The 26,295-nt window shown below is 48.6% G+C and overlaps 1 protein-coding gene across 2 annotated transcripts in view; it reads left to right on the plus strand.

The window, feature by feature from the left end:
• The first annotated feature begins 6,557 nt into the window (after positions 1 to 6,557).
• Positions 6,558 to 26,295, plus strand: part of ST8SIA2 (ST8 alpha-N-acetyl-neuraminide alpha-2,8-sialyltransferase 2) — a 35,654-nt gene continuing 15,916 nt past the window's right edge. The window contains exons 1-3 of one of the 2 annotated variants that reach the window (XM_041123804.1): positions 6,558 to 6,601; positions 23,639 to 23,701; positions 25,683 to 25,811. In XM_041123804.1, coding sequence (XP_040979738.1) covers positions 6,573 to 6,601; positions 23,639 to 23,701; positions 25,683 to 25,811 — 221 coding nt within the window. In that variant the 5' untranslated portion in view covers positions 6,558 to 6,572. Of the gene's footprint in view, positions 6,602 to 8,322; positions 8,531 to 23,638; positions 23,702 to 25,682; positions 25,812 to 26,295 lie in introns of those variants that run through there. The other variant, XM_030015643.2, reaches the window with a different exon arrangement.

The following is a 26,295-nucleotide window of genomic DNA, read 5'->3' on the forward strand; positions in this document are numbered from 1 at the left end:
TGGAGACAGCAGCTCGCTGTGAAATATATCTCCCAGGCATCTCGATGCAAACAGAGCCTTTTCTCTTACAGACCTGAGATGGCTATCAGTATCCAAAATTCCCTGCAGAGGCCCTTGAACAAGCTGCCCGGACCAGGAGGAAAGCGTGATGAGGTGTGCTCTGGGAGAGGCAACACCCTGGCTTTGAAGGAAGCAAACCCAAGAATCTTCCCGTAATTTATTTCTAGAAAGAAGCAAGGGAAATCTTTCTTGGTCCTCTAAATAAAACTCTCTCATTCCCTGACTCTAATTGTTCAATAACCTCACACAGAGTGGAAGCATTTCCCTGTCCTCTGTAGATTTTGTGCCTTGTATTGTTGCTTGCTAAATATATGCAGGCATACACTTACTGCAGCATGCAGGCTCGTGATCTTTGCATGGCTTCTTCCCCTCTAGGAATGCCATAAATAAATCACTAGGTCAGGAAGGCTGTACATGCCTGTGGTCTCTCTCCCCCACGCTGGCTCTTTTTCTCTCTCCTTACTCCTTCTACATTTGTACAGAGCACTTAAACCTGCCAGGAGTGTTACGTGCCGTCTCCCCCTTCTGCTGGTATCTCCCTGTGCTAGGTGCAATCCGGCAGCAGATCAATCATTCATATTCCTCGCCACAGCGGACTCTAATGATCTAAGATCAGAGCAAAAATCACATCTAGGTACAAGCTGCACTAAAGTTTTCTTTCCTGAGGAACGTGCTCACTGGACTGACAACTCAGGTTTCCAGAGAGGTTCGTTTTCAAGTGTGTGGTGCTACACAACCAGGGTCGTGTATTCAACAACTTTAATTTAGGATCCAGAAGGGGAGTATGATACTGAAAATATCCTGCCCCAGCTGCTCCTACTGTGATTGGGGTGTTTGCAATACACTAAGATGTTTTTGGATCAAATGTAGGTGATTTTTCCTTGGTGTTGACCACCAAGAGGCAAGGTCTTAGGTGAGCTGTAGGCGAAGAAGTTCTGTTCTTGCTCCTGCAGGAGGAGTTAACCTGGGGGCCATGCTCTCCCTGCAGCTTCTGGCTAGAGCTCTTTGGGGGGAATCCCGCCACCCTACTTTACTTTTTCAAAATTCCCTTTGTTCTGAAGCCTAGGCAATTCACTCAGCAGCTCTGCCCACCACAAAGGACACGAAGAATGAGAAATATTAGTATAAAAGAGGGGAAAAAAGCATTTATTATTGATAGGGGGCAAAACGACAGTTGCTGTAGACAGAAATCATGTGCCTTTCTAGAGCTGAAATGAGGTTTTGCATTAAAGGCCTTTTGCACAGCAGTTTTTTAGCTGTTAGCAAGAGGTGGAGAGAAGAAAAAGTTACATTCTTTACATTGCCCCTTAAGATTTTGTCATTTTTCCTAAATGGAACACATTGTTGAATCTCATGTTTTCCTTGCAGAAAAGTTCTCATTTGCAAAGGACCATGTGTGCACGTGATTTTTTTTTTTCTTTTTTTTTGGTTGTTTAAATTGCTGTTGTAATCTGCACAGTTTGCAAGGATTTACATCAAAATTTTCCCGAGGACCATAAGAAGATGAGGAAAACGCAAGACAGCCTTCTTGTAGGTTTTCTCAGGTGTGCTCATCACTAAGGTGATAGATTTTTGAGCGGTTAGCAGCGCTGTATTGGATGGCCTCAAAGGAGGGTTATAAAGATTTCCTCCTCTTTATCTATTCCTGTGTCATCTCCTCGAGTCCTCTTTTTCACTCTGACTTCTCACAGGCAGGAACAATCTGAAATCTCAAATTAATCTTGCAAGAAACCCCCTCCCATACTTCACGGTGCCCATACACAGCTTGTTTCTTCATCCTGCATGTAGGATTGTTTATCCAAACTAGGTAGATTTACCTCCTCGACACAGTTGTGGAGAGTAATTGGGTTTCTGTCAAGTATAGGACAAGATTAATCAAACCTGCCAACTTGAAACAGGCCAAAACTAGAGTCAAATATGACCTGCGCTTTAAGGGCCATGAAATGCAGACAGAAGTACTGTGATGAAGGTGTACTGCAGAAACAAACCTAAAAGAAATGCCACATCTTAGCAGCTTTGAACTGAGATAAGAGACAAAATTCAAAACCCGACAAGGTCTCAATTTGGCATCTGAAACCTATATCTGTTATCAGACACTTAAAATCTACCATTATAAGTGAGAAAATCTTATTAGTTTAGAATTATCTTGGGGGGATGCATTGTTAAATTCAAATCATTGCTGGTCGTATGCAGAAAATGGGCATGCTTCATATGCACCGAGCACACATGTGCGTATTCTGAGTCACTGAAAATATGCCCTTGCTGGGTTAATTATTCTTCTGCGGGGTGGGAAGAACAAGGGCCAAGCGTGTGGGTTAGGGTAAAGTCAGGGAACAGGGCAGGTATCTGTTTCAGGACTATCAGCAAAGGGCTGCTTTGTTCCTCTGATGACCGTACAAGACAAATGCTGCAGGTGCAGGTTTGCAGGCAAGGCTAGGACAGCTCGGATCAGCCTGGAGTGCCAACACTGGGGTGGGATTGACCTTCGGGCACTCACTCCTCCCGGCTGAGGAGTTTTGCACAGGTCGATGGAAACGCAGCGATCATCCACGCTTTTCAAAGTTGAAGCATCTTTCAGCCCTTTCTTCTCCTGCCTTCTGCCTTGAGCACCGCGGTGGCCTTCAGCGTATCAAGGATCAGCAAAACTTACCCAGGTTTGAGACACCCTCCCCAAAAGAGGGTGTCCCCCCCAGTATGTGTATGTGTATATATATATGTGCATACACAGCACTGCCACCCAGTGGCTTGCTAACCACAAAAGAGAGGGGGTGGTCCAAACTTGTTTTAGGTTGTTTTTTTTCCCCCAAATGCCATTAATACACTATAAAAACTTCATGCAAGCACGTACTCAGCTCTGCCTTCCCAATCTGGAGGTGCCCAGCTTGGCACGCACACAGGGCTAGGCTGTAAAAGCGTGCCAGCTGTGCAGCTGCAATTGGAAATATCAATACCTTAGCATCGGATTCAGATAACAGGCAATATGCAATTGTCACACATATTCTACCTTTTCCCTTTTTTCTACCTTTTCCCTTTTGTGTGCATGTGTGGTTAATTGTGAGGGGGAGGACGGCAGACCTTATCTCTTGCGACTAGTGGTGGCAAAACTGAAAAATTGTTTTCATTACCAGGTGGAAGGCTTTTCACATGCAAATTATCAATATCATTGTGAATGTGTCATTTTTATTAATCCAAACCAGCTTACCTGACCAAAAAGAAAGAATGATCATTCTTCTTTTATATCAAACATTTTGCTCTGACAATGACAGGTAGTATTTGATGAAATGTTGCATGGATCACTTGATTTTTGCAGTTTCCTGCAGGAGAGAAAAAAATAGAAAGGACTAATGGATGGGGTTGGGTTTGGGGATTTTGGGTGGGTTTTGGTTTGGGTTTTTTTTGCTTTTGCTCTTTTTCTCTTTAGGACACTTCTCCTAAATGCCAGTCAAATGATGCCAGTTTACGTAAGTGTTTTAACTTCTCTTCTTCAACATCAAAGAAACTGATCTGATTTTATAGATGTGAGTATTTTTGTATCTCTATTGTGTGCACTTCCCCTTCAGACACCGGGAAAATAAGGTCACATTCCCTACTGAGTCCATCCTTTTCTATTGATTTTACTTTCTTAAAATCCTAATAGAGCTTGAAATTAATAGAGTTTAATTTTCTTCTCCCTTTCTTGTGAACCACCAAAGCTTTCTTGTTGCTGCTACACCACTCTGGGTATAAAGAAAATGAGAGACTTGGAGTCCTCCTTCCAATGGCAAAATTCCCTGAAAAGAGAAAATCAGGAGGGTTTCGGCTCTTTCTCCAAGGAACTAAAGGCTCTCCCTTCCAGCCTAAGAGATAAGGAGCAGGGATGCTTCTTCACTCAGTTCAATAGGGGACAGACCACAGAAAGTTACAGACCCCTCTTATGTGGCTAAATTCAGATTCACCGACACTAGGACATGTCTAAATGCCTCTGCTAGGGCTGCATCTCAGTGCTGCCTGCTTCTCAAAAAAGAACCACATTCCTATCCCCCCTGCCTACGACAAACAACTTGTCCAGCATTTGGGATTCCTTTAGTAAGACCCACAACTCCTCCGGGAGGCAGGTGAATGCACTTTAGTAATGGACCTAGCTGCTTTGAGATCCAGCTGGAAAACATTCACCCAAGGGTACATAAAGCCAGGTGAGGACACTGACAGCTCTGGAAGCTGCTTGGTTATTACTAGTGTTTCTCCATCCATGAGCAAAGAGGCTGGAGTGGTACTCTCCAATCCCTTGCTCTGCACGGAGACCAGCAAGAGCATTCAGGAGAAGATGGAGGGCAGAAAACCTACTGAATCAGCGTCCTTCCTTCCTGTTAATGAACTTACTGGGGAGGAAAAGACACTTCATGCCCCTTGGGAGTTGCCTGACTTTTGCAGGAGGGACTGAGGGTTTCGCTGGAGAAAGCACCTAGAGGCAGGTTCGTTGCCAATAATGAGGCAATGAAACATCGTGACCCTGGTTAATACAGGCTCCCATTTGTCATGCCCGTTCATCACATCAGAGTACTGTTTAGCTGTATAAAATGGGCTGTAAACTTTGTTCATTTTGGCTGACAGATATGATAAAGGTTATGTGTGTTTTACAGCATTACAAATTTGATGGAGGAAGGTCCCCTGAGACCTCTCACTGTACCAGGTCTTATCATTCATCATAGCACGGCAAAGACCTCACGGGTCATCCTCTCTGTCCCTCCTTTGCTTGTTCAGGAGCCACTACCTTTCTCAGTGACGCTTCTCACATAGATTAAAAGCATTTTAAATATGTATTATTTTTGCACTCTCTGTGTATCTGTGCCTTTCGTACCCGCATCTTAAATTCATCGCCTCTCTGCCAGTTGTTTGTAAATGTCCCTAGGTGTTTAACTCTTTTTCTCTGAATCCTCTGAGCTATTGTTGGTAGATATGGCTATTACATATTCCTGATATTTCTCAAAGGTCAAAAGAAAATGTAAAAATGCCATTTCTTTTCTCTTCTCCCTTCAAAGCAGCAAAATGCAATATTGTTCTGGTGCAGTTACTTTTGCCGTTATGCTAAGAATTTTTTTTTTTTTTAAGAACACCTTATTGTATTTACTGCAAATGTTCTGGATACAGAATTATTTCCTCAAATTATTAGGAACTAGAAGATATAATAGCCTTTCATTCTGTTTCAGAACATATTACTCTACCACAACAGTCTATTTGCGACAGTTTGCTCTCATCTTCCTGCAACCCATCTTACAAATGAGACATAAAATTGAGGCTCTGGACTCTGACGGACCCAATCCTGCAACATTTATGCACCTGTTTAAGCTGAATCATGTGAGGATTCATAGTAAATGGAATGTGCAGAATGACTAACACTTGAGGAACTACAGCAATCGCTCCAGAGCGGTTTGCAGTTCTTCAGGATAATGAGCAATGCATGAAACTAGGGTGCACTATCTCCTCCTCCCCAAATCTGGCCAGGATGCTGTAAAGGATGGACTTGGAGCAAGTGCAGAGTAAAATGTCCTCTCCTGCACCCAGTATGTATTATATTCAATTCTTTCTATCACTGTGGTAAGACTCCTGATCGTGCAGAATTTAGCCCTCAGCAATGCAACAAGATCTCTAGGTTTTCATTGCAGAGTCGCACTTGCTGATGTTATACAACCTCGTTAATTGATTACAAAATAATTCAGCAAGCTGCACTGTTCCTGTGTCTTCTATATAGCTTGCTGCCTCCTCATTCAAAACTGGCTGTACTTCAAGGTCCCGGTCCCCCTGTTTGAAGCCTGATCAACTGAATAATGACCTTTCTCTCCGACCTACATCTTTCAGAGGAATAAAGCAACAGATGACACCAAGTACAGGATTCACAGAGCTCTTTGTGCAAGCCCCTAGCAGTGGAGCTCTCCAGTGAAGGGCACCAAGCTTAACTCTCAGCTCACCCTGCAAGGAGGGGTTTTCTTCATTTCAGTTAATAGCAGCATTTCCATCGACTTAGGCAGGAGCAGAGTCAAATCCCAGCATGTCTTTTAAGACAAGCTACTCCTCAGCAGAAGCAGCATCTCAGCAGATAGGACGTCCCTGCCCCTGCGAGAGTCCTCATCCAGAGAAACCGACTCCCACCACACACTGAACAATCCCCCCACTTATTGCTCAGTCTCCATCGAGATTTCTGTTCTTGCACATTGCCACCGTGATTGGCAACTGAAACAGAAAGATCAGACAAAAGAAGCTGAAACACCACCTGGGATGGAGCTGAAAAAGATGCAGGAGCAGATATCTCCATCTGTATTCTCCAGTAAGTTGGGAAGCCAGCTGTGGTGTGGTAGTCCCGAACCACAGGGGACTGGTGCTCTGCCCCATTGCATCTCGGGAAACCCCAATGTCAGTCCCCACACCAGCAAGGTCACCTCAAAGCCTGTTTCCTCATCCTCAGGCCAGTCACACTGCTGTGAAACTCCAGAATAGGGTGAGCAAAAGGAGTCCAAGAACAATAAAACGGAAGGAAAATGAGGCTTTTCTCAGATTTATGCAGAAGTTAAATTATGGTGCTACTTACACCACCTAAAATCACTTTCTCCCTAGGGGCCTGAATATGCACTATTATAAAAGCTGTATCCTGGACTGTGAATTTGCCATATATACTACAGTGTAATTGTACCAGACTCACCTATGTTGTATTTTTTACCTATAAATGTAACGGTGATTTGTTTGTCTCCTCTTTCTACAAGAGTTTCAGAATTGCTAGGAAAGCACATCGGCCATAACGGGCTCCTTCTACCATTTAATCCAGATAAAGAGAAAAATCTTCCACTGAGTATGCCTTCCCATACACAATACCGGTATTATGCATCCCCGTACGTCTGGACACACTTACCCCCGTGCAAAGCACCTCGGCGTCCTCCGTAGGAATCACACAACATTGACAGCGTATCATGGCCTGAGCAACGTACTTTTGTATCGATGCAAAAAGCCGTGCGCAGAAGGAAAAATGGCAGCTTTCCAAGTGGCCCCAGTTAATAGCTCTGTTTTGCTTAACGGTGCCTCCCATTCAGACTAAAGATGCTGTTTTAAATATGTAAGCAATTAGTATCTCTCTCTCTCAACACATCTGTGCTGCTTCTATCTGCTGCATTATAAATCCACTGCATCCCTCTCCAGCTTGGTGGTGCATATATCACCAGATATTCTGATTTTCAGCAACTTTCTGGTCCAAAAGAATTATGCTTGGATTTGGAGATGCTCTGCCAGGCTGGCCTTGCCTCACCCCCCAGCACAGCCAGCCTCGCCTCTCCAGGGCTGGCGCTGGACTAAGAGATAACAGGGATATAGGGAAAGGACTTCTTGGTCTTTTTTGGGCTGTTCTTTGGTCCAGCCAGTCCCTTTTTCCTTCTTCCCAACTTTCATACACTTTCATCTCCTTTTCTGGATGGAAACTGCAGCCTTTTCTGTCCATAACAAAACCTAAGGGTACGCCTGTAGCCTGCAGGAGGTTGCTCGCAGGAGCTGCGCGTGTGGCAGACCCATCCAAGTGCCCCAGGAGCAGAGCCCCTTGTGCAGTTTCCGCTTAAATAAATTCTGCCTGTTCCAAGCAAGATTCAAAGAGTCGTGGCGGGACCGGTATGGTTATGACAGTATTTATAGTAATGCAAAAGGATTATTGATACTAAAATAGGAATTAATAGTAACAGAGATAAGTGTGATCAGTTATTCATGATCTTATTTTACCAAGTGTTTTCCATCCCAGAAGATCTGCTTTATTGCACGCACCTTGCGAGAGAGGGAAAGGCACAGTCACCACCGCCATCGCAAACAGTAGTTAGCTTTGTCTTATTTTATTACAGTTTTTGTCCTTTCGGGGAGGAACCACCCGCCTGCGCGTACTCCTCCCCCCCCGCCCCCGCCGCCCGCCAGGACTGACCCCGCCACACCGCGCCGGTGCGCGCAAGGTTGGGGACGTGCCACGGCCGCGCAGGGGCAGCGGCAACAAAAAGCAAAGCCCGCTCGCAGGGGGCACCTCCGAGGGCGGGCAGGCGGCGGGTCGTGTCTGTGCGTGCGTGTGCGCGCTCCCCCCGGGACGCGGGGCAGCCGCTGCCGGGACGCCGCGGGGACCCACCGCAAACTTTAGCGGCGGGGGGCGGCGGGGGGCAGGGCCCGCCCCGTGCGCCCCCTCCTCTCCCCTCCCCGCGCCGGGCGGGGCGGGACGGGCGCTCCGCGGGCGCCGAGGGGCGGAGCGGCCCCGCCGGGCGGCGGCGGCGGCGGCGCCGAGCCGGGACGCGGCGCGGCGCGGCGCGCCGCGCTCCGCACCCCGCGGAGCGGCGCGGCGCGGAGCGGCCCGGCCCGGCCCGGCCCAGCCCAGCCCGGGAGCCATGCCGCTGCCGTGCCGGGGCTGGACGCTGGCGTTGCTCACGCTGCTTGTCGGTTTCCTCATCTTCGCAGATATCTCCGAGATCGAGGAGGAAAGCGGGTAAATACCCCCTTCCCCGGGGCGGAGGGGCGCGGAGGGGCGCGGAGGATAGGGGTGCTGGAGGCGGCGGAGGAAGAGGAGGAGGAGGAGGAGGAGGAGGAGGAGGCGGCGGCGGAGGTGGAGGGGGGGGAGCGCCCGGACAGTTTCTTTGTCTCCGGCTCTCCCGGTTTCTTGCCGTGCTGAAGTGGGAAGGGAGCTCGCTCCGCTCCCGCGCAGCGCCGCGGAGCCGGCGGCAGCCCCGGGCGGGACCGCCCCGCCGCCGGGCAGGACGGGGCGCGACGGGGCACGGGGCCGGGGGAGAGCCACGCCGGTCCGGGCGAGGGTGCGGGAGCTAGTACCGCTCCCGTTAGAGACGCTGAGGTACCGGTCCGGGCAGGGATGCTGCAGCGGGTACCGGTCCCGTTAGAGACGTAGAAGTGCCGGTCCGGGTAGGGATGCTCTGTCAGGTACAGGTCTGGGTAGGGATGCTGGGGGGGGTACCAGTCTGGTTGAGAGGTGTTGGAGCAGTTAGTGGTCTGGGGAGAGGGGTTTGGGCGCGGGCAGTGCTCAGGTGCTGCTGGACTGGTGGAGCAGGTCCCTCAGCGGGATGCTGGTGCAGGCAGTCTGCTGGCCAGGGACGGTGGGGCAAGTTGCAGCCCAGGGCGCTTGGGCAGGGGTGCTGGTCCGGATGGGCGTGGCAGAGGGGGCACCAGCCCGCGGGGTGACGGATAAGGGACCAGCCTGCGGGGTGCTGGACCAAGGACCAGTCTGCAGGGTGGGGGAGACTGAGCAGGGACCAGCTGGTGGGGGTGATGGAGCAGGGTGGGAGACTTCAACCCACTCGTCTGTCCCCACGGGGTGCATCAGGGGCTTCGTGATCACCCTTTCCCGGTCACCTACAAGGGTGGGTGCTTACCTGCAGGTGCCCGGTATGGCAGGGGCTAAAGCGGCCCCAAAGTCTGGGCAGAGGAGCAACACCCTACCCACCCCATAAACCCCATCTCTGAGGGCTGCTTGGAAACTTAGGGGATGAGAGGAACAAATGCGGAGAGGAGGACTTGCATTAACTTGAGGAACTGACTACAGCAGTGAGGGAAAACAAATAATTCTAGTAATGTGGGGTGCACTCATAGTGCCCAAATGGCACAAGGTCTTTCTATTTGGGACCGGGTGGCATCGTCCACTGTGTTGCATCAAAACAAACACCTGGCTGAAATTATAAATGAAAGGCAGTGATGTTTGTCATTGTTTCATTGTTACATTGGATTGGGTGCCACGGGCAAAGAAGTGCTTAAAGGTCAGTAGCCTTGTCCAGAAACATCCAGCACCGGACTGTAGGTTACCAGGCTAGATGAATTGTTGCTCTGCAATGAGCTGGCACTATCTATATAATAATAAAGGAAATGAAAATCTTCTGAAGCATCCTCCCCATCGGACAGACTGCTCTGATCCCCTTGCTTTCCTCCCATCTTCTTTTCCGGCTTCTGTTCTTTCTTCTCTCGCCTCGTCTATCTGCTAGATCTGTCCGCTAGAACTTGCTGTGCCCTTATTGAAAATCTATTCTGTTTTGTTACTTACTTGTCCTGGTTTTCACCCTGGTTCATTAGGGATTCCCAGTGTTGTGGTTTTCTTCTCCTCTCTTTTCTGTACATTGTATGGAAATTGGATGTTCGCTGGCTGCTTATCTCCAAGCCCTGGCATCCGAGTTTGTTGCTGTAGTTCCTCCAAGGAAGTACTGCCAAGCAGTGCAGCGGCAGAGACGGCAACAGGGTCAGACGAGTTCTGTAGAAACGGCCAGCAGCTTGTTTCATACAGCATTTCAGAAATTGTAGTGCATGAGGTAACTAGCAAAGGAGAGGAGCACCCTACACCCCAGGGAGTGAAGGAGGGGTCCTGCCATCTGGTGCCCTCTGATATGCATTAATCCCAGACCATTCATAGATAAGTTCCCACATAAGCTGTGCTTCTGTTACAGGGATGCACAGAGCAAAGGTGAGACCCTGTTATATTAAGAAGTAATCATGAACTAGGGCAAACTGACCTTTTCTCTTGCTTTGCCCTCTCCCACCCACTTTTGTTACCCATTGCATCTCTGAAGTGGTTCGGGTTTGATGAGCTGCTTCATCCCAAAGACAGCGAGGGGCCAAGCACTGTTCATCTGACACAGTGCGCTCTTAGCACAGGAGCCTGGCACAAAAAACACATCATCCCTGTGCTGCTGTGGTACCAGGAATGGTCAACACAGCGCCCTGACCTGACTGAAGTATATTGCTGGGGAGATGTGGAAAAGCTGAGTGCCTGACCTGCAACAGATCAGGGGACGATAAACGGTTTTCAACTTTGAGGGCCACATGATAGCAGCATCTTTCGCAACAGGCCCTGTAGGTAAAGGGGACTGCATGACAGCAAAGTGCACAACAGTGTAGAGAAAGAGACCCTTCCAAAGTTTTCCACGAGCTCTCTGTGTGTCCAGGAGGGAACAGCTCTTCTCACTGAGAGGTTTGGGAGATACCGGATATTTGTGCAGCTCTCCGCCAGGTCAGGAATATTTGGCTGATGGATCGTGTGGCTCAGTATCCTCCTCCACAACCCTGTAGACCACCTTCACTTTGGTCAGCGCAGCCCAAGCATTAAGGAAAGCGAAGAGCTGGCCAGGTGTCCCCTGGCAGGTTCAGGGCACTGAGGGGGGCTGGGAAATGCAGGCAGGTGCAACTCTTTTCTTCTTTTTCCTTGGCATCAAAACACTCTCTAATTATTGTGAGGAGCGAACAGCTTGCCCACTTTTACACATACCCTGCCCCCCACCTGTGATTTGGATTGTCTTTGAAGAATATGCCTCATATGGGTGGGAGCAGGGGGGAACATATTTCTCTCACCTACAAATACTGAGAATTGCAGAAAGAACGAACAAAATGTTCATTAGGTACAAAGTAAGAATATAATATTACTGGGAAAAGAACAACAACAAAACAATCATGCTATTTCCCTGGACAGTAAGTTCCCAGCATCACAGATGAAGGTAGGAGCCAGGGGTGGCTGGAGCTCCTCTGCCTGCCAGAGGCTTCTGAGAAAGATGTGTGCTCCTTAAGCAGTCCTGTCTTGCTCCTCAGATATTCTTATACTACCTCCTGCAGCCAGGGGATACTGAAACAAAGAGGTGTCAGGGCAAGGATGAAAATTCAGCAGTTTCTTGCTCCTAACGCCGTGTCGCTCTTGTTAGCCTGTTCCTCCCACCCTGCAGCCAGCCCCGTGCACGGGTTTTCATCCTACTACATCCTTGTCATTATATATACATATCACCCATAGACGCATCGCTCGAACTGCATGCTCGGCGGTGCTGCGGGATGTCAGCGGGCAGGCAGATGCTCTCGTCCCACTCGCCTTGGCTCGCTTCTCGCGCTCGCCGGCGTGTGCTGCCGCGGTGAAGTATTGCCATTGCTAACGGTCTTGGCACTTTGTTCCCGAACAACCACCTGGTTCCAGGCTGCTGAACTTTTCCTGCAGCCCAGTGGCGCCTACATTTCCCTCCATCGCTCTGGCTCTTTGTTTCCCTGGAAGGAAACAAAAGACACATTCACTTGGGGAACGCTAATGCAATCGCAGCCATTTCTTCATCCACCCCGGGATAGGGGAGCGGGCCAGACCTCTCGCCATGGAGGAAGACAAAGGACTCGGCATCGAGTGGAATAATTATTGCCGGTGACAAGGAGGAAAATTCTGCTCCTTGCTGGCAGTTTAAAGGGACTCTTTGTTATTATGCATCTGCTGTAGCAGTTCTGCAGGGGTCCGGCTGTGTCCTGATTGTCTGTAGAGGGAGCTGGTGACCTGCTGCCACCAGGTGACTTCTCAAATTAGCCTGTGAGCCATCTTAGGGAGCACTTGACACTTGGTAATGGGTTGGTCTTAATATGAGTCAACCTTTTCTTTGCCAGTCTAGACCATATGCCTTTCCATCCTGATTACAAGAGGAATTATATTCTGCTCTTTTTAAGTGATGAATTGGAGTATCTAATATTGCTGGCCTGCCTGGAAGCTTGTCAGTAAATTGCCACTTTTTCCTCATGTGCCCTTTTCTAACGCTTGCCTTTCAAAGGCTCAGGAATGCCACAAAGAGATTTTGTGTCCTTTACGGTGGCTGATGTGCTTGCTCTGAGTGGTCTGTAGCGTGCTGTAGTCGTAACGCTTCTTATCAAGGTTGGTCCATGGAGTATAAATGTCCTGCTTAGGTCTTTCAGGCTGTGATTTACTGCACCTGATCCAGAGTTAGTCTAAGACTTGCTCTCCACCAGAAAGTTTTGTTGAAAAAAGTGCTATATTCTAGCAACATACACTTTTGTGCACTCACACAGCGGGTGCACACAAGCCAACAATTATCGGGGTTGGTCTGGAGGAGTGATACCTCTCTGCAGGACAGAAGCCCGCAGGTACCCTGTAACTATTCATGTAAATGGAGCCAATGGAGAGACCTTTGTACTCGTCGGGTATGGCAGGGCTCTAACAAAAGCCCCATGATGCATCAGGCTGGAAAATAAAAGCAATGTTGGAGTGATTTGAGTAAGAAAATACTCGGTGTAGGCTTTGATTGCAACTCTTCTGATGATAACTTGAGCTCAAGCAGCCAATTTCAGGTTAGCTGCAGAGCTCCCCTTCCTCTCTGTAAAGCACTCCTTCATCTCCTGCTGCCCTGCAGGGGCAGGGGTAGCTACCACAAAGACGTATCCAAAACCCCTGTGCTCCTGCCTAGAGCAAGCCGAAGGAGATGACTCTCCGTACCTTGTTTCCTTAAGCTGAGCTCTGAGGGAGTGGTGGGAGCAGTGGTACCTGCAGGGAATCGGTGTTCGGCAGAAGGGCTGGCAGCAGCAGGATCAAAAGCACTAGCAGACCCCTGAGCAATCCAGTGGAACAAAAAGAAAACCCAGCACCATGAATGTAACCAGTCCCTCTAAGGCCTTTCCAGTAGAGTTGGTGAAAAGTTACCTTTGGTCTAGTCCTGATTGTCAGGAGCTTGCAAGACCCCCAAGGAAGGAATTTCCGAGCTTGCCAGTGAGGAAGGCAGTAGCTGTGGTAGGAGAACGCGTGTCGCCAGTCAGCGCTTCTTGGGTGCAGAGTTGCTGGACCCATGGCCAGTCCCACCCCCAGTGACCAGAGCAATGAAGAGAGCAAAGCAGTTCCCACAAGGGCTTCAAGTTTCCCTTTCGTCCGGGTGGGCTTTTTGTTTCCCACCTCTAACCCTGCAAATGCACAATTCCAGTCTGGAAAGCAAAGGAAACCTTTTTCTCTCTGCAGAGAACAAGGAGTTGCAAATGTTGGTTCATTTAGCGAAGGCTTGTTGAGCAGCTAACGGCGAGGTTAAGAGATTCAGCCGTCAGCAGTACAGTGCCCGCTCCTCCGTGCTACTGCCGTACTCGTGGGCAGAGAGCGAAGCCCTGGGACCACAGCCAGCAGTGACACAGCAGATCCTGCTGCAGCTGTGAGCCCTCCTGGCCTCTCCCGCGCGTGGATGAAGGGGTCACTTTTCTCTTGTGTTCTCTGCAGCAACCATGGTTATTCTGCTTGGACATCTGTTCATCGGTGCCTACTTGCATGTCAGATGTGCTTTTAATCCTCAAGGAACGCATTTAACGGGAGCTCCCTTATCTGTCCTTGGGCTTTCAGGCTACAGGTATTTTGTTTTTTCATCCCTGAGACCAGCACTACTTAAATACATCTACAGGCACTGTTGCTATAAAAAACATTTGTTCCAAAGACAGACTTCTTTTAATTGCCTCCATCATTTGTTTTCCCTGGGCCTGGGTCATCCTCAGCAGCAAGAAATAAGCCTGAACTACAACATTAGACAGTAATTATTTTGCCATTTCTCTGGTTTCCGTCCCCAGTTGCCTCTGGAAACAAGGGAGTTCCCTGGCACAGTAAATTCACCGTAGGAGCAGAGTTTCAGGTGTCCTTCAGCAAGCACCCTGGCAGAGCAGGCTGGTGTCAGCAGCTCTGCCCCTTGTAATGCAATAGAAAAAAGAAGCAAAAAGAGAAAGAAAAAAAAAAAGAGCATCTTTACAGCTCCTTTTTCTTTGTGTTCCCACTGTAAATCTAAACAACTCCTTGTCTTGGCTGAGCAGCAGCACTGGTGGTGGTGGTGGCCTTGGGAGATGCATCCTCATCAACAGCAGCAGCACTGGCTCCAGTCGGGAAGCAAAAGGGCCAGTCCAGGGAGACGAGCATGGCACTGCCAAAACCTGCTAGGGTAGCGGCGATGGTGCGGGGTGAGAGGGCAGGCTGGGAGCAGGAAGGAGGATGAGCAGGGAGGGCAGCACATGGTAAAGGTGCTCAGTGTGTGGGTGGTGGGACCAAAACGGTTCTCCTGAAGCAGCAAGTGATGCCACAGCACAAAAGCTGTGTCCTGCCATCAGGTAACCCCATTAGGAGTCCTTGCACCAGCCCAGGGGTGATCATCCCTCTTGGGGATGACACTACAAGGCAGAAATGCCATCAGCTTTAGGGATTCTCCCCTTTGCCAGGCAGTCAGCAGCTTCATCGCCCTGATCCCACTAACTCTGCTGGCCCTGTGATTGACCCTTCTGAGGTTCCTTGTTTGCACGGTGTTTGATTCATCAACCTCGCTGCTTATGCACCGGGTCAACTCTTTCCAAATTTAAGTGCTGGACTCTTTCTTATTGCTACTGCAAATAAAGTCCTCGTTATTGCATGCAGAAATTCACTGGGAATATCACAAACAAACACACACAAAAAAAACCCCAGGCTGGCCGTCTGCATATTGAGCACGCTGTCCCTCCCTGTCCAGTGCTCTCCATGGGCAGGGCTGCTTTTAAAAGCACATAATGTCACAGTCACGACACAGTTTTGAAGTGCTCTCTCAAGGCCTCCCTCAGTCAAACAGCATCGCAGTGGGCTCCAGGTATTGCTCGTGTATCTGGCAGCTCCGAATCGAAGGATGGTTCTTCCACCATGACCCATCACCTCCCAGCCCAGGCTTTACTGGCGTCTTCAGGAATATAATTCAGCTCTCAGCCAGCGGCTACAACAGGGGACATGTTTCCCCTGTGAAGGTTAAGCATTGTCATAAGGCATCTCCAGTGCCTTTTCAGACACCCAGAAGCACACTCGACTGTCAACCAGCAGCTGCTCAGCTGGTAATTAAACTTCTTCTTACTGCCGCCTGGATTTCCATGGTGTAGCTTTATGAACGAGGGGAGGAGGGAGGAGGCCGAGTTCTGAAACAGCTATTGGCTTTTCAACACTTGGCACCTGGACATTGTCATCTGGGGACTAAGTTCCTGCAAAGGTTCTGGGATGGCTCTGTTGGTGGTGAGTGCCTGTAATGGTGGGCAAACACCTCAGGCAGTTCCTGGTTGCGGGGTGTAGCTGTCATCCAGGCACTGCCAGCCCTCTTTGTGTAGGCACCAGATGTTATTTTGAGGATGCTCGTACAGAAGAACCACCTCAGGAGGATGTCACTGCCTGGGACAGGTCCTCAGCATCCACATCAACAGTGAAAGAAGAAACCACACGAGACCTTCAGTATTCCAAGGGGCTGTGCAGAGCAGTGGGGAAAGTAGGCAAGAGATGGGTGTGGGAGGATGAGCCCAAGGACCCACAGCCTCTCAGACACGATTTCTTTTCATATTGCACCATTCTCATTTCCCAAGGTATTTGGCATCCAAGATGCTGCAGGAGCCACTGGGATTTCTGTCTTTTGGGATGCAAATGCTCAGGGTGACAGGATCTGCTGCAAGACTGATGCTCTGCTGTTTGCACTCCCTGATAGCTCTGCTCTGTTGGCTGAAAAAATTATCTCAGGAAAAATGTATGGCGTAGACATGTTTTTTAAGCAGTGAGGCTTCTGTCTCAGCTCCTTTCTAGGTCTTTGCTGGGCTCTTGGGGTTTTTTCCTTCTCCCTTCCAGAAGGGGAAAGCTAAACACACAAACACACAGCCCTCCACCAGTCCCAAGCCCCTCACTGGATCCTTTTTGCCTGCCTTAACGTCTTTTTCGTTGTTGGCTGTTTCATTAACACAGCCAAAGAAACTGAACCGATGCCAAGAATAAACTTCTAGTGGCAGACCTGAGATGAAGGAAGGAATAAGGTCCTGCCAGTACGCATGATGGGGAGAGGTGAAGTATGTGACGTTTGAGCCCTGCGAGCACATGAGTATTTTGTCTTTAGAGCAGTGATAAAACAAGAGCATCACGGGGTGATTGAGTCAGGTCATGCTGACGTTATGGTGAATGCATGTGGATGTGAGAGCTGACACTCTACAGGTGCGAGAGACTTTTCTGGCTCAGGGAAAGTGCATGCTGGCTTAGGGGCAGAGCCTGAAAGTAGTGGACCATGGCTCCCTCATGGGCAGCAGTAACCATCAGGCTGCTTCAAGCATCCTCCTGCCTCTTACAGGTCCTTCAGGGCAGGTAGCTCAAGGCAGGGATGGGGTTTTGGTTGTGGTGCTCCAGTTACCCCAGTGCAGAGTGATCCCCAAGCAGCATCCTGGTGGCAGGCTGCCACGGGCGTCCCTCCCATTGCCTCCTGTCCTTTAGTCGTCGGAGCTGCACTGTTCCTGCTGATTCTTCACCAGTTTTGTCACATAAGCGTTTCAGCCTAATTGGCTTATTCCCTATTAAGCAATAGGTGTCTCTGTTTTGCAAACTCATGTGTCTTGATTCCTGCGTCCTCAGCGTACGCTTGCAATGATTATAGAGAGTGATTTGCAGCCAGGCAGAAATCTCAGGGCCAAACCCTGTTCTCATTTACGTGGGAGCTGCTGTGGAGCCACGGTTACCACCTGACAGGTAGGGATGCTGAGCGCCTTCGACCTTCCCATCTTGTTGTGGTCCCCGGGAAGGAGCCTGCAGGATGGGTGACGTGACGGAGGTGGGATTGGGGCATGGGAGGAGGTGACCAAATTAGCAAGGCTGGTTTGAATGACACTGACAGATCTTTTTTTCACGTGGTGGGTAATAGCAAGGGCTGTGAGCAACAGCGAGGCCATCGGCTGGCGCTTTTACACCGAGTCTCCTTGCCTTGCTGGAAGATGCTATGCCGCCAGCCTGGCTGCACAAGTGCTGCCCCTGCGGCTCATATACCAGAGCCGCATCAGGACCCCAGCGGGGCAAGGTGATTTTCCTGAAAGCCATGGTGTGGGCACACTCTCCCAAATGTGGTCGTATGACTCAATAGAAAGAATGAAACTTGGAGCAGTAAAAATAGCACCTGATATTTAGGAAGTTTTTGACACTCAGGCTGCCAAGCTGTGACAATATGAACAAGTGAGATTTTAAACACATCGAAGTGCAATTTCAAATGTCTCATCAAGATGTATTGCAGGATCTTTCATCCTAGCAGACAAATGCTTTAGAAATGTCTTCCAAATTAATCCCTACAGAGGGAACCTTGCTCACCAGGAGAGCGCGGGTACGCAGGGCTGCCCAATGGCTACCACTTCTCTTAATTGCAATCTCCTCCACACCCCAGGATGAAAGCCCCAAAAGTGACTGGTGAAACGTCACAGGGAATGATCTGCAAGTGTCAGATGTCCTGGCTCCTCCCGGTGTGTTATGAAATGTGATGCAAGAAGGCGAGATGAGAAACGAGCCCACGAAAGCTGCATTTCTGGATGGGGGAAGACCAGTGTTAGGGAGAGTGCATGATGTTTGTTTCAGTATGTTATTTCAAGGTTCAAAAATGCACCTCTGATCCCATCGCTTCTCACCTGGCTTTGGCTTTTGGTTCTAATTGGTTGCATGTTGGTTTCCATGTGGGGCTAACCAGCAGTGAAGCCTTTCCTCTAAATTAGTCTCTCCTGTGATAGCAGAGCATTTTATGGATATGGGTGGGCTTCGACCTAAACCCCGCAGAAACCACTTGAGTGTCCAGTGAGAAGCCCACACGGGGACTTGCCAATGAATGTGGCCTTTTTCCATCTTTTCAGTGAGACCCTGATGTGGAGATGGAAAGCTAGGATATGGTCCCTGAGGAATCCTGGTTTCCAGCCTCTGGGCTCGGTTCCTGCTCACTTTGGGCTCCTGGGACACCTTTGCTTCCCCACCCTGCAAGGCAGGCTGGACAGGTTGGCCCTCAGAAGCCAATTATTTCTCTTCCATAGACAACTTGGAAATGCGGCCATATTCCCCTAAAAGCCCTGGAGTCGCGTTTGCTGCTCTGCTGGTCTCAACACAAACCCTGAATTTCAGGGAAGAGGAGGGAGGATTGAAACCTGTATCCTGATCCACATTTCACAGCACTGGCCCGAGCGACTCCCGCCCCATCTTTGAGGACTCAGGGAGCACATGGCTTAGCTTAATGACTGCACTGCTCTTAGTCAGCAGAATGAATTCACTCACTTAATAGGGCAGTCGGTGCATCCAAGCCCATCTCTAATGAGGTGGCGTGCCAGCTAGTCCCTGATGTTGCAAGGTCTGGCTTATGCCCGTGAATGCACACGGGATTATATATCACTGTGAGCGTCAGCAGGAGCAAGTCTATCAAGCTTGGGAGGAGGGGGGCGATCTATGTGTTTGTATTTCATTTCCAGTGGCTGGGCAGTGTCTGCCTTTCCCCAGAACTGTTAGTTACAGTGACTGGGTCCGTCTGGCCACGAGGCAGCATCCTGCAGAGGGTCTGTGAGCATCCCTCTCCGCGTGCCCTCCCCACCCAGCTGCCTCGGCGAGAGCCCCTGAGTTGGGAGGGCAGTGATTTTGAGAGGGTGGTCCCTGACCAGGCCTGGCATCACGCTCATGTGCTCTTCAGATAGAAAACAGCCATTCTGGTCTTTAGGACAACATCAGAGCAATCCTTGAAAAGCAAAGTAAATATAGGTGGCGATTTTTTTTCTTTTTTTAAGAGATACAGACTGCCTTATGGGTACAGCCTGCAGCCATTTCAGCAGACCAATGGCTGCATGTGCTTTTCAGGCCAGGGAGACCTTTTCAGATTGATTCCTGTGGTCCTCTGGGTGACGTGCCCTACCCTCTCACCCAGCAAGAGCCGTACTCACACTGAGCAAGTAAAGAGCAGCATTTTCAAGAGGACAGGTCTGCTGTAAGCCCATAGTGCCTGCTCCTGTCCTGGCTTGTGGGACTGTCATTTTTTGGTGTTTCAGGCCAAGCCACTTCACCCCAGCGTCCCAGCTGTAAAACAAGGATCATAAAATGCACCTAACACAAAAGCAAGTTGTGAAACCTTAGTTGGTAGGTATTAATCATTTGAACGCCTCAGATAAAAATTGTGGCACTCTGAACTCTCTTTCTGAGGAATTCAGATGGATAAATTCTGCTTAACAATCCCCCAAGGGATTATTATCTCTCTTTTATGTGGAGGACGGAGAAGAGGAGGACTTGGATTGCTCAAGGTCAGGAAGAGGCAGAGGTTTTGTTCCACCAGGAATGGGCTCCACAAATGTGGCTAAATGGGTGGTTGGGTACGGCTGAAATTTCTAGATAGTTCATGCTTCTCGTGCCTGCTTCCCATGTGTATCGTCTGCCACAGATGCTGGGGAGAAGCAGGACTTGTGAGGTTGGCATTGTAAAATATCCATGGAAGACACATTTTTTAGTTTGTAAGCCTGAGAATATGGATGCATAAAGCCTGCTCTTAGAGATCCACTCGCCCAAAGAGGCTGTGTGACCTACTTGCTCAGTCAAAGCAGCTTTGATTTCATGTATCCAAATTGCTCGAAGCAAGACCGAACCGTACCTAGCAACAATTAAGAGAATCATTTAATAAGTGGGAAACGATGAAAAAGGAAGCGAAAACCCTAAACAGCCCATTCATAGTGGGTGAATAGAAAAGTCTTCGCATACCTTATTTGTCAGAAATTATTCATCCAAGAAAATTTGCACCTGAACCATAAGACAATTTTTCTTTTTTATCCTCTGATATATGAATCAGTGTCACTTTACATCTGAGCACAGACTGTTTTGACCTATATAATATCTTAGATAGTGGAAATTCAGCTTGAAAATCTCAAAGCAAAAGTGAAAAAGGATGGCATAAGCCAGTAATATGGCATTAGCACACATAGATGCGACTTATCACTGGAAAACATCCCAACAGAAGTCAAAAGAAGAGCGTTTTGTAAATAATAGGATTAGGAAGCAGGTTGGTACTTTGTGGAGCTGGCTATACAATCAAACTGATAACAACTAGATTAATAAGGCAATTCAATCTAAACACGGTGTAGCTCTAGAAAGCTTTTCAAAATCAATGCCTATCTGTGCAATTTTAATCGAGGTTGGTCTTTGCCTTTTGAAGCCAAGAGATGTGAAACTCCAGGTCAGCAAGGTATAATAAAATGGGCTGACTTTTTTTTAACGTGTGCCTCTTAATTAGTGCCCTCCGTTTCTTAATGTTTTCCTCTTCCCAGGTGGGGGAAGTGAAACAGTACAGCAATATTGTCTTGCCTGTGTTGGTAATGAACTATGGCAGACCTTGGGAAATACCGTGCTTGGCTAAACTATGGGTGTTTTGAGCAGCTGGTTTTCCTGGCTGGTACCCACCGGTGGGCTGAGCTGAGCAGTATGGCTGGACGTGGATTCACCCCATGGTGTCATATTCACAGCACACATTGTCTTTGACTGTACAAAGGGAGATTGTAGGGAAGATGTCCACAAGTTGCAGTGTAGGACACAAAGGGCCAAAAGGCTGATGGTTTTGAAGCCACAGTAGCATTTTAGGATTCACAAAACCAGCTGAGACCTTCAGCCAAGTATCACGTCCCAGCTTCAGGCAATCTCCGTGGCTCGGAGAGAGAAACCAAGCCTGGTACAGGGAGCAGTGTCTTTGCCAGCATCTCGGGTGGCCACCAAGAGCATCCTGGCTGCTGCTGGCCAGCAAAGCAGTGAGCCCAGTGCCATGGAGTAAGTAATGGGAAGATGGCTAGCAGAGCCCTGCTCTCTTCTCCACTGATAAGCCACCCCCTCCATGTTCATATATGACAGCAGAACACTTCGTGCTCTGTTTGCATTACAATATTTTGAAAACGTTCGTTTTTCACAGTGTGCAAGTGGGAAAGAGTAACCCCTGAAACTGTCCTTGAGGGGTTGCTCAGCAGGGGATCCAGGCAGCCGATCTCCTTCCCCACCACCTCTGCACACAATTTGTTGGGAGATGTGCCCTCAACTTGTCTTCCTCACGCCCAGCATCTCCAGCCCCGGTGCCTGCCTTAATTTCAGGAGGAGACATGCACAGACCTGTCGCTGGGGGCATGTAAAGCTAGACTGGATAAATGCATTTGAATAATACGTTGTGATGCTTTGGATCAGTCCTGCCATAGCTGCAAAACATGGGAGCTAACAGGTCTTCTCCACTTCCTAATTTCTTTCACAGAGATTGTGAACCAGCACTTATTCAGGGAGCAGCATATCTTTTTCTAAGCCCTTAATCCAGTCCCTACCTGTCTTACAGCAAGTGTGAAGGAGTGTGAATCCCATTTGGAAGGCTCCTTCAGAGGAGACGTCTCTGAAAGGATGTGTGGTTTGCACACTAATCCAGTCTGCTCCCACACCCTGCGGTGAACCCTATTAAAGCAGAGGCTTGTTAAATGCCAGTAGGCTCTAGGAATAAGCTAGTCCTGCTGTTCCCTTGATGCACCAAAAAATGAAACAGCTCACTGACTCTCAGATTTGTCAAAGGAAAGAGGAGAGTGTCGGAGCAGGAATCGCTCTGACTTGGCCATAGATGGTCTCCAGCAGGAGGGAGGAAAGGGACAACCATTGTGGGATTTCCAAGGGTTTGATGTTATGCGGTGCTGAGGGCTGTGCTCAGCCTAATGAAGGGCTTTACATCGCATCCTGCAACTCTGAAAATCTTTTTTGATGGCACCAAATGTTCACACACTCTATTTCTTTTTCATTTATGTCTAATGCATTTGGGATTTTTTCAGGACTGGTAGAAATACGTGCTCCTGAGATACATTTTCATTAACGTATATATTTCCAGGTAACAATATTTCTGCTGGAAGACAATTTGGTTCTCTTTATGAGTATGTTCATTTGGACATCTGTGCAATGGAAACAATAAAACAGAGCAATGAGCATGCGGCAGTTAAAATGTGTGTGACTAGGAGCCCAGCTCCCACTGAGCATTACGAAGTGGGCAACTGGTTCTTTGTGACACCATTGAAAATAGCAAGCTAAAGCAAGAAGGGGCTCTGCAGCCAACTAGATGCAGACCAATACTTGTATGTATTTATTTTTAAGTGAGGATTCACTGGTTGTATGAGTGGCATTTATTTCTGAAGGGGCTTGGACCCACCTATTCTTCATTATAGCATCATATAGGTGCTGGAAACTTTGGCTGTCCGTTCCCACAGGTCTTGCTCACACAGGTCTGGCACTTGTCCTTGTGCAGTGGTGGCAGGCCATGGGAGTGACAAGCTGTCACTTCAGGTCTCAGCTCCAGCATGCCAATGACTGTGGTGAGTTGGCCTCGTAGCTTCAGCCAGGTTACACCAGAGGTGGGGACAAGGGGCTTCAGGGCACTCATGGGATTGGAGGGGGCTGGAATGAGGCCCTGGGTCTGGCCTGGGTCACTGGGAGCCAGGAGAAGGCTCACTGTGAGGATGAGTTCTCCACGAGTCACCCAGGAGGCTGGTGGCTCAGTCTGGATAAAATGGAGATGTTGGGTAATCTCAACTGAAAGCCCAAGATGAAGACAGTGGTGGGAAGCCTGTCCAGATCATTCAGCTCAGTCCTCATCTGAAAAGGACAGGTAAAGTCGCTTGGTAACCTGGTGATGGAGGAGACCTTCTCTATGCACTGCTAACACCTGACTCGTAAAAAAAAGTAGAGATGTATTTAATGCAACCTGTAGGCTGCATGCTGCTTTGACGACAGAGACCAGATGTCTCTGATGGCTGGTTGGATTGCGCAGGTATTATTAATTGGGTTTGTTAGGAGCTTTTTTGCCGGAATGATTTTACAGTCGCAGTAGGGCCGCAATGACAACGGATGTGAAAAGCCCTTCACAGGCATCAGGACATCTCCCGTCTGGATGGGGTGGGATGCAAACGGCGCAGCAGTGTCTCTGTTCGGAGCCCTTCAGAGCAGGATCTCTTGACTGTTGAACAATGCTTGGCAAAGAGGAGCTGGGTTTATAAATAATGCATTTCCTTTGTCTTGCAGGAGTTCTGGAGGCAGAGGTACAATCAGATCAGCTGTGAACAGCTTACATAGCAAATCTAATAGGTTTGTAAATTAGATTTTGTGTTCATTTGTTTTTGCTGTAAGGCAGCTATTAATCTGCTTCTCCTCTTCGCTGGATAGTGCTGTTCTTATTTAGCAAATATATCTGTTTCTTTTCACTTCTGCTTTGCATTTTCTTAATCGTTTCTCCCCCTCCTTCCCCCAGCTCAGTGCAATAATCATTTGCAAATAACCAAGGATCTGCAAGTTGTGGTGATTGAGAGAATGAGAAAGAGAGAGTTACTTATTGTGAAAATAAGTCAGTGACAGAGTTGCCATTTTCGTAGTTTTACTACGTGCTGTTAGAAGAGAGATCGCTGTCTTTGACATCAGAACTTCATTTGGTTTTATCGTAATGCACTTCAGTAACGTCGCTCCATTGCAGAGTCATTTCGTGGCATCACAGCCTCATTCAGTGTCTCTCTGTGGGTTTTTTTACAATGATTTCATGTCAGCCCAGCATTACCAAGTGGCACGGTTGCAAAGCTTAGTGACACCACACAAGAAAGAAAGAGTGATACCATTCTGTGATGAATTTATCACCCATGATCAAAACACAGAAAATGGACAAAACCAAAAAAATCGTAGTTATTCCCCAAGATTTCTTTACCCTATTTCCTTTATGATTTTTGACACCTGATAAGTAAGCTTTGCAAGACACGAGGTAATACGGCAAAATGCAAGATGCAAACAAATCCAACAGCCTCAACTGGCAGGCTCTGGAGAGGTACTGTACAAACACACACAAGGACACTGGCAGCCAGCATTTATAAACACATTTCCTTGCCTTTCTGAAATGTTATGTGGTGTGAGCCACAGTGTGTCCTCAGGAGCTCCTTCCTGGGGCTGGAGATGTGCTCCCAGGAGCTGGATGTTGTCCATGAGCCTGGGCCACCAGCTCTGCCCCATCTCTCACTCTTCTCCCTCCTTGAGGTTTACGTGCTTTTTATAAATGTATTTATTTGCAAACCATTTCCCAGCTGGAAAAAGCCCTTTGCACCAGAGAGGGGGACTCCCTTCAGCTGACAGCGAGTGCTTTGGCTGTGTATTTTTCAGAGCACTCTGTAGTGTGAAGGTTTTTTCAGGGCTGCAGATGCACGTGCAGCTTCTTGATGAGATGCTTGGGTATTCTCTTTGGAGGGCGGCTGGCTGGAATCAAATATTCATCTTCCATTTGATGTAAATGGCACTGAACTGCTGGGGCTGATTTGCTTCTTAGAGCAGGGATTAAAAACTGGGGTGTCCCAGTGATCATGTCCAAACCGCAGCATCTGGCTGTTGTCCCTCCCCCTGCTCATTTCTGGGTCTGGAGCAGGCAATACGGATGCTGAAATCCTCGTGCTCTCTTCTAACGGGGGAAAAAGCTACCAGCGAGCCAGCCTACCCCTGTTCGGTACGGGATGCTCATAGCCCAATCTCACAAGCAGCACCCAGCGGCTCAGCTAAATTAATTTCTCCTTTAGGTGAAGTGAAGGTTGCACTTCTCTGACGAGGATTTTAACCCTCTCCAGGAGCTGAGCTGGCTCCACTTCGGGGTGTTCATGTGCGACCATGAGGCAACAGGGCAGCAACCTTGGCTGCCCACATAGGAAATGTCTTGGTGAATTTAGAGGGCTCCCCGGGACTCTGGGGTGTCTTGTCTGCAAGTGTCTGTCTGCCAGCCTGTCTTTGCAGAGCCTGCTTGTGGTTTTGTGTGCATGCCTTTCTACAGCTAGATGTGTAAGGTTGTGTTTTCTGCAGAGCTGTGCCTGGCTGTAAGTCTGTGTTCATATAATCGAGCAGGTATTTAAGGATTTGTGTCTGTCTGCTTGAGTGTAGCAGAATACAAACAGGCTTTCAGTTCTCGTTTAGCTAATAACTACAATTTTGCTTTTCTGATGAAGTTTGAATTCCAGCAGCCAGAGCCAAAGACAGTGATTAGAAATGCCATTGGGATGCTAACGGATCCTGTCTCTCTCCTTCTCCCTGTCTTTCTTTTCTCTAGAGCTGAGGTAGTAATAAATGACTCTTCGTCTCCAGCTGTTGTTGACAGAAGTAATGAAAGCATTAAGCACAACATTAAACCAGCCTCATCCAAATGGAGACACAACCAGACACTCTCTTTGAAGATCAGGTACTGGTAATTACCTATAGGACAAGAGACAGATTTGGTCCTCTCCAGTGCAAGCTGGCAAATTGCCTCTGTATATCATCTAAAGAAGTCGAGGAAGAAATAAAAGGCTTATCTCCTGCTGAGCTAGGCTTCATATCTGTAAGCGATCACTTGGAAATGAATTCCCGGCTGAACCAGCTGGCCTTACAATGACGAAACAAGGAGCACTTGAGCGCCCGTTTTCCAGGGCAAGTGGAATTACTGTGCACTGGCAGCGGGTCATGGAGGGGAGAAGGAGACCCTCTGCCCGGGGTAAATGCAAGGACCCCCCACTAATGGTGGGCTGACTGTGCTAGCCTGCCCAGGAAGGGATGGGTGGAGAAGGAGCGGGCGTTAAGATGGAGATAGCTCTTTGTAAGCTCTTTCTGGAGAGCATCAGTCAGATGGACTGGCCACAGAGCAAGAGCAGCCAGGAGGCAAGAGTTCATCTTATGTATGACCCAAG

The sequence above is a fragment of the Aquila chrysaetos genome, chromosome 5 (assembly GCF_900496995.4).
Source record: "Aquila chrysaetos chrysaetos chromosome 5, bAquChr1.4, whole genome shotgun sequence".
NCBI lineage: Eukaryota > Metazoa > Chordata > Aves > Accipitriformes > Accipitridae > Aquila > Aquila chrysaetos.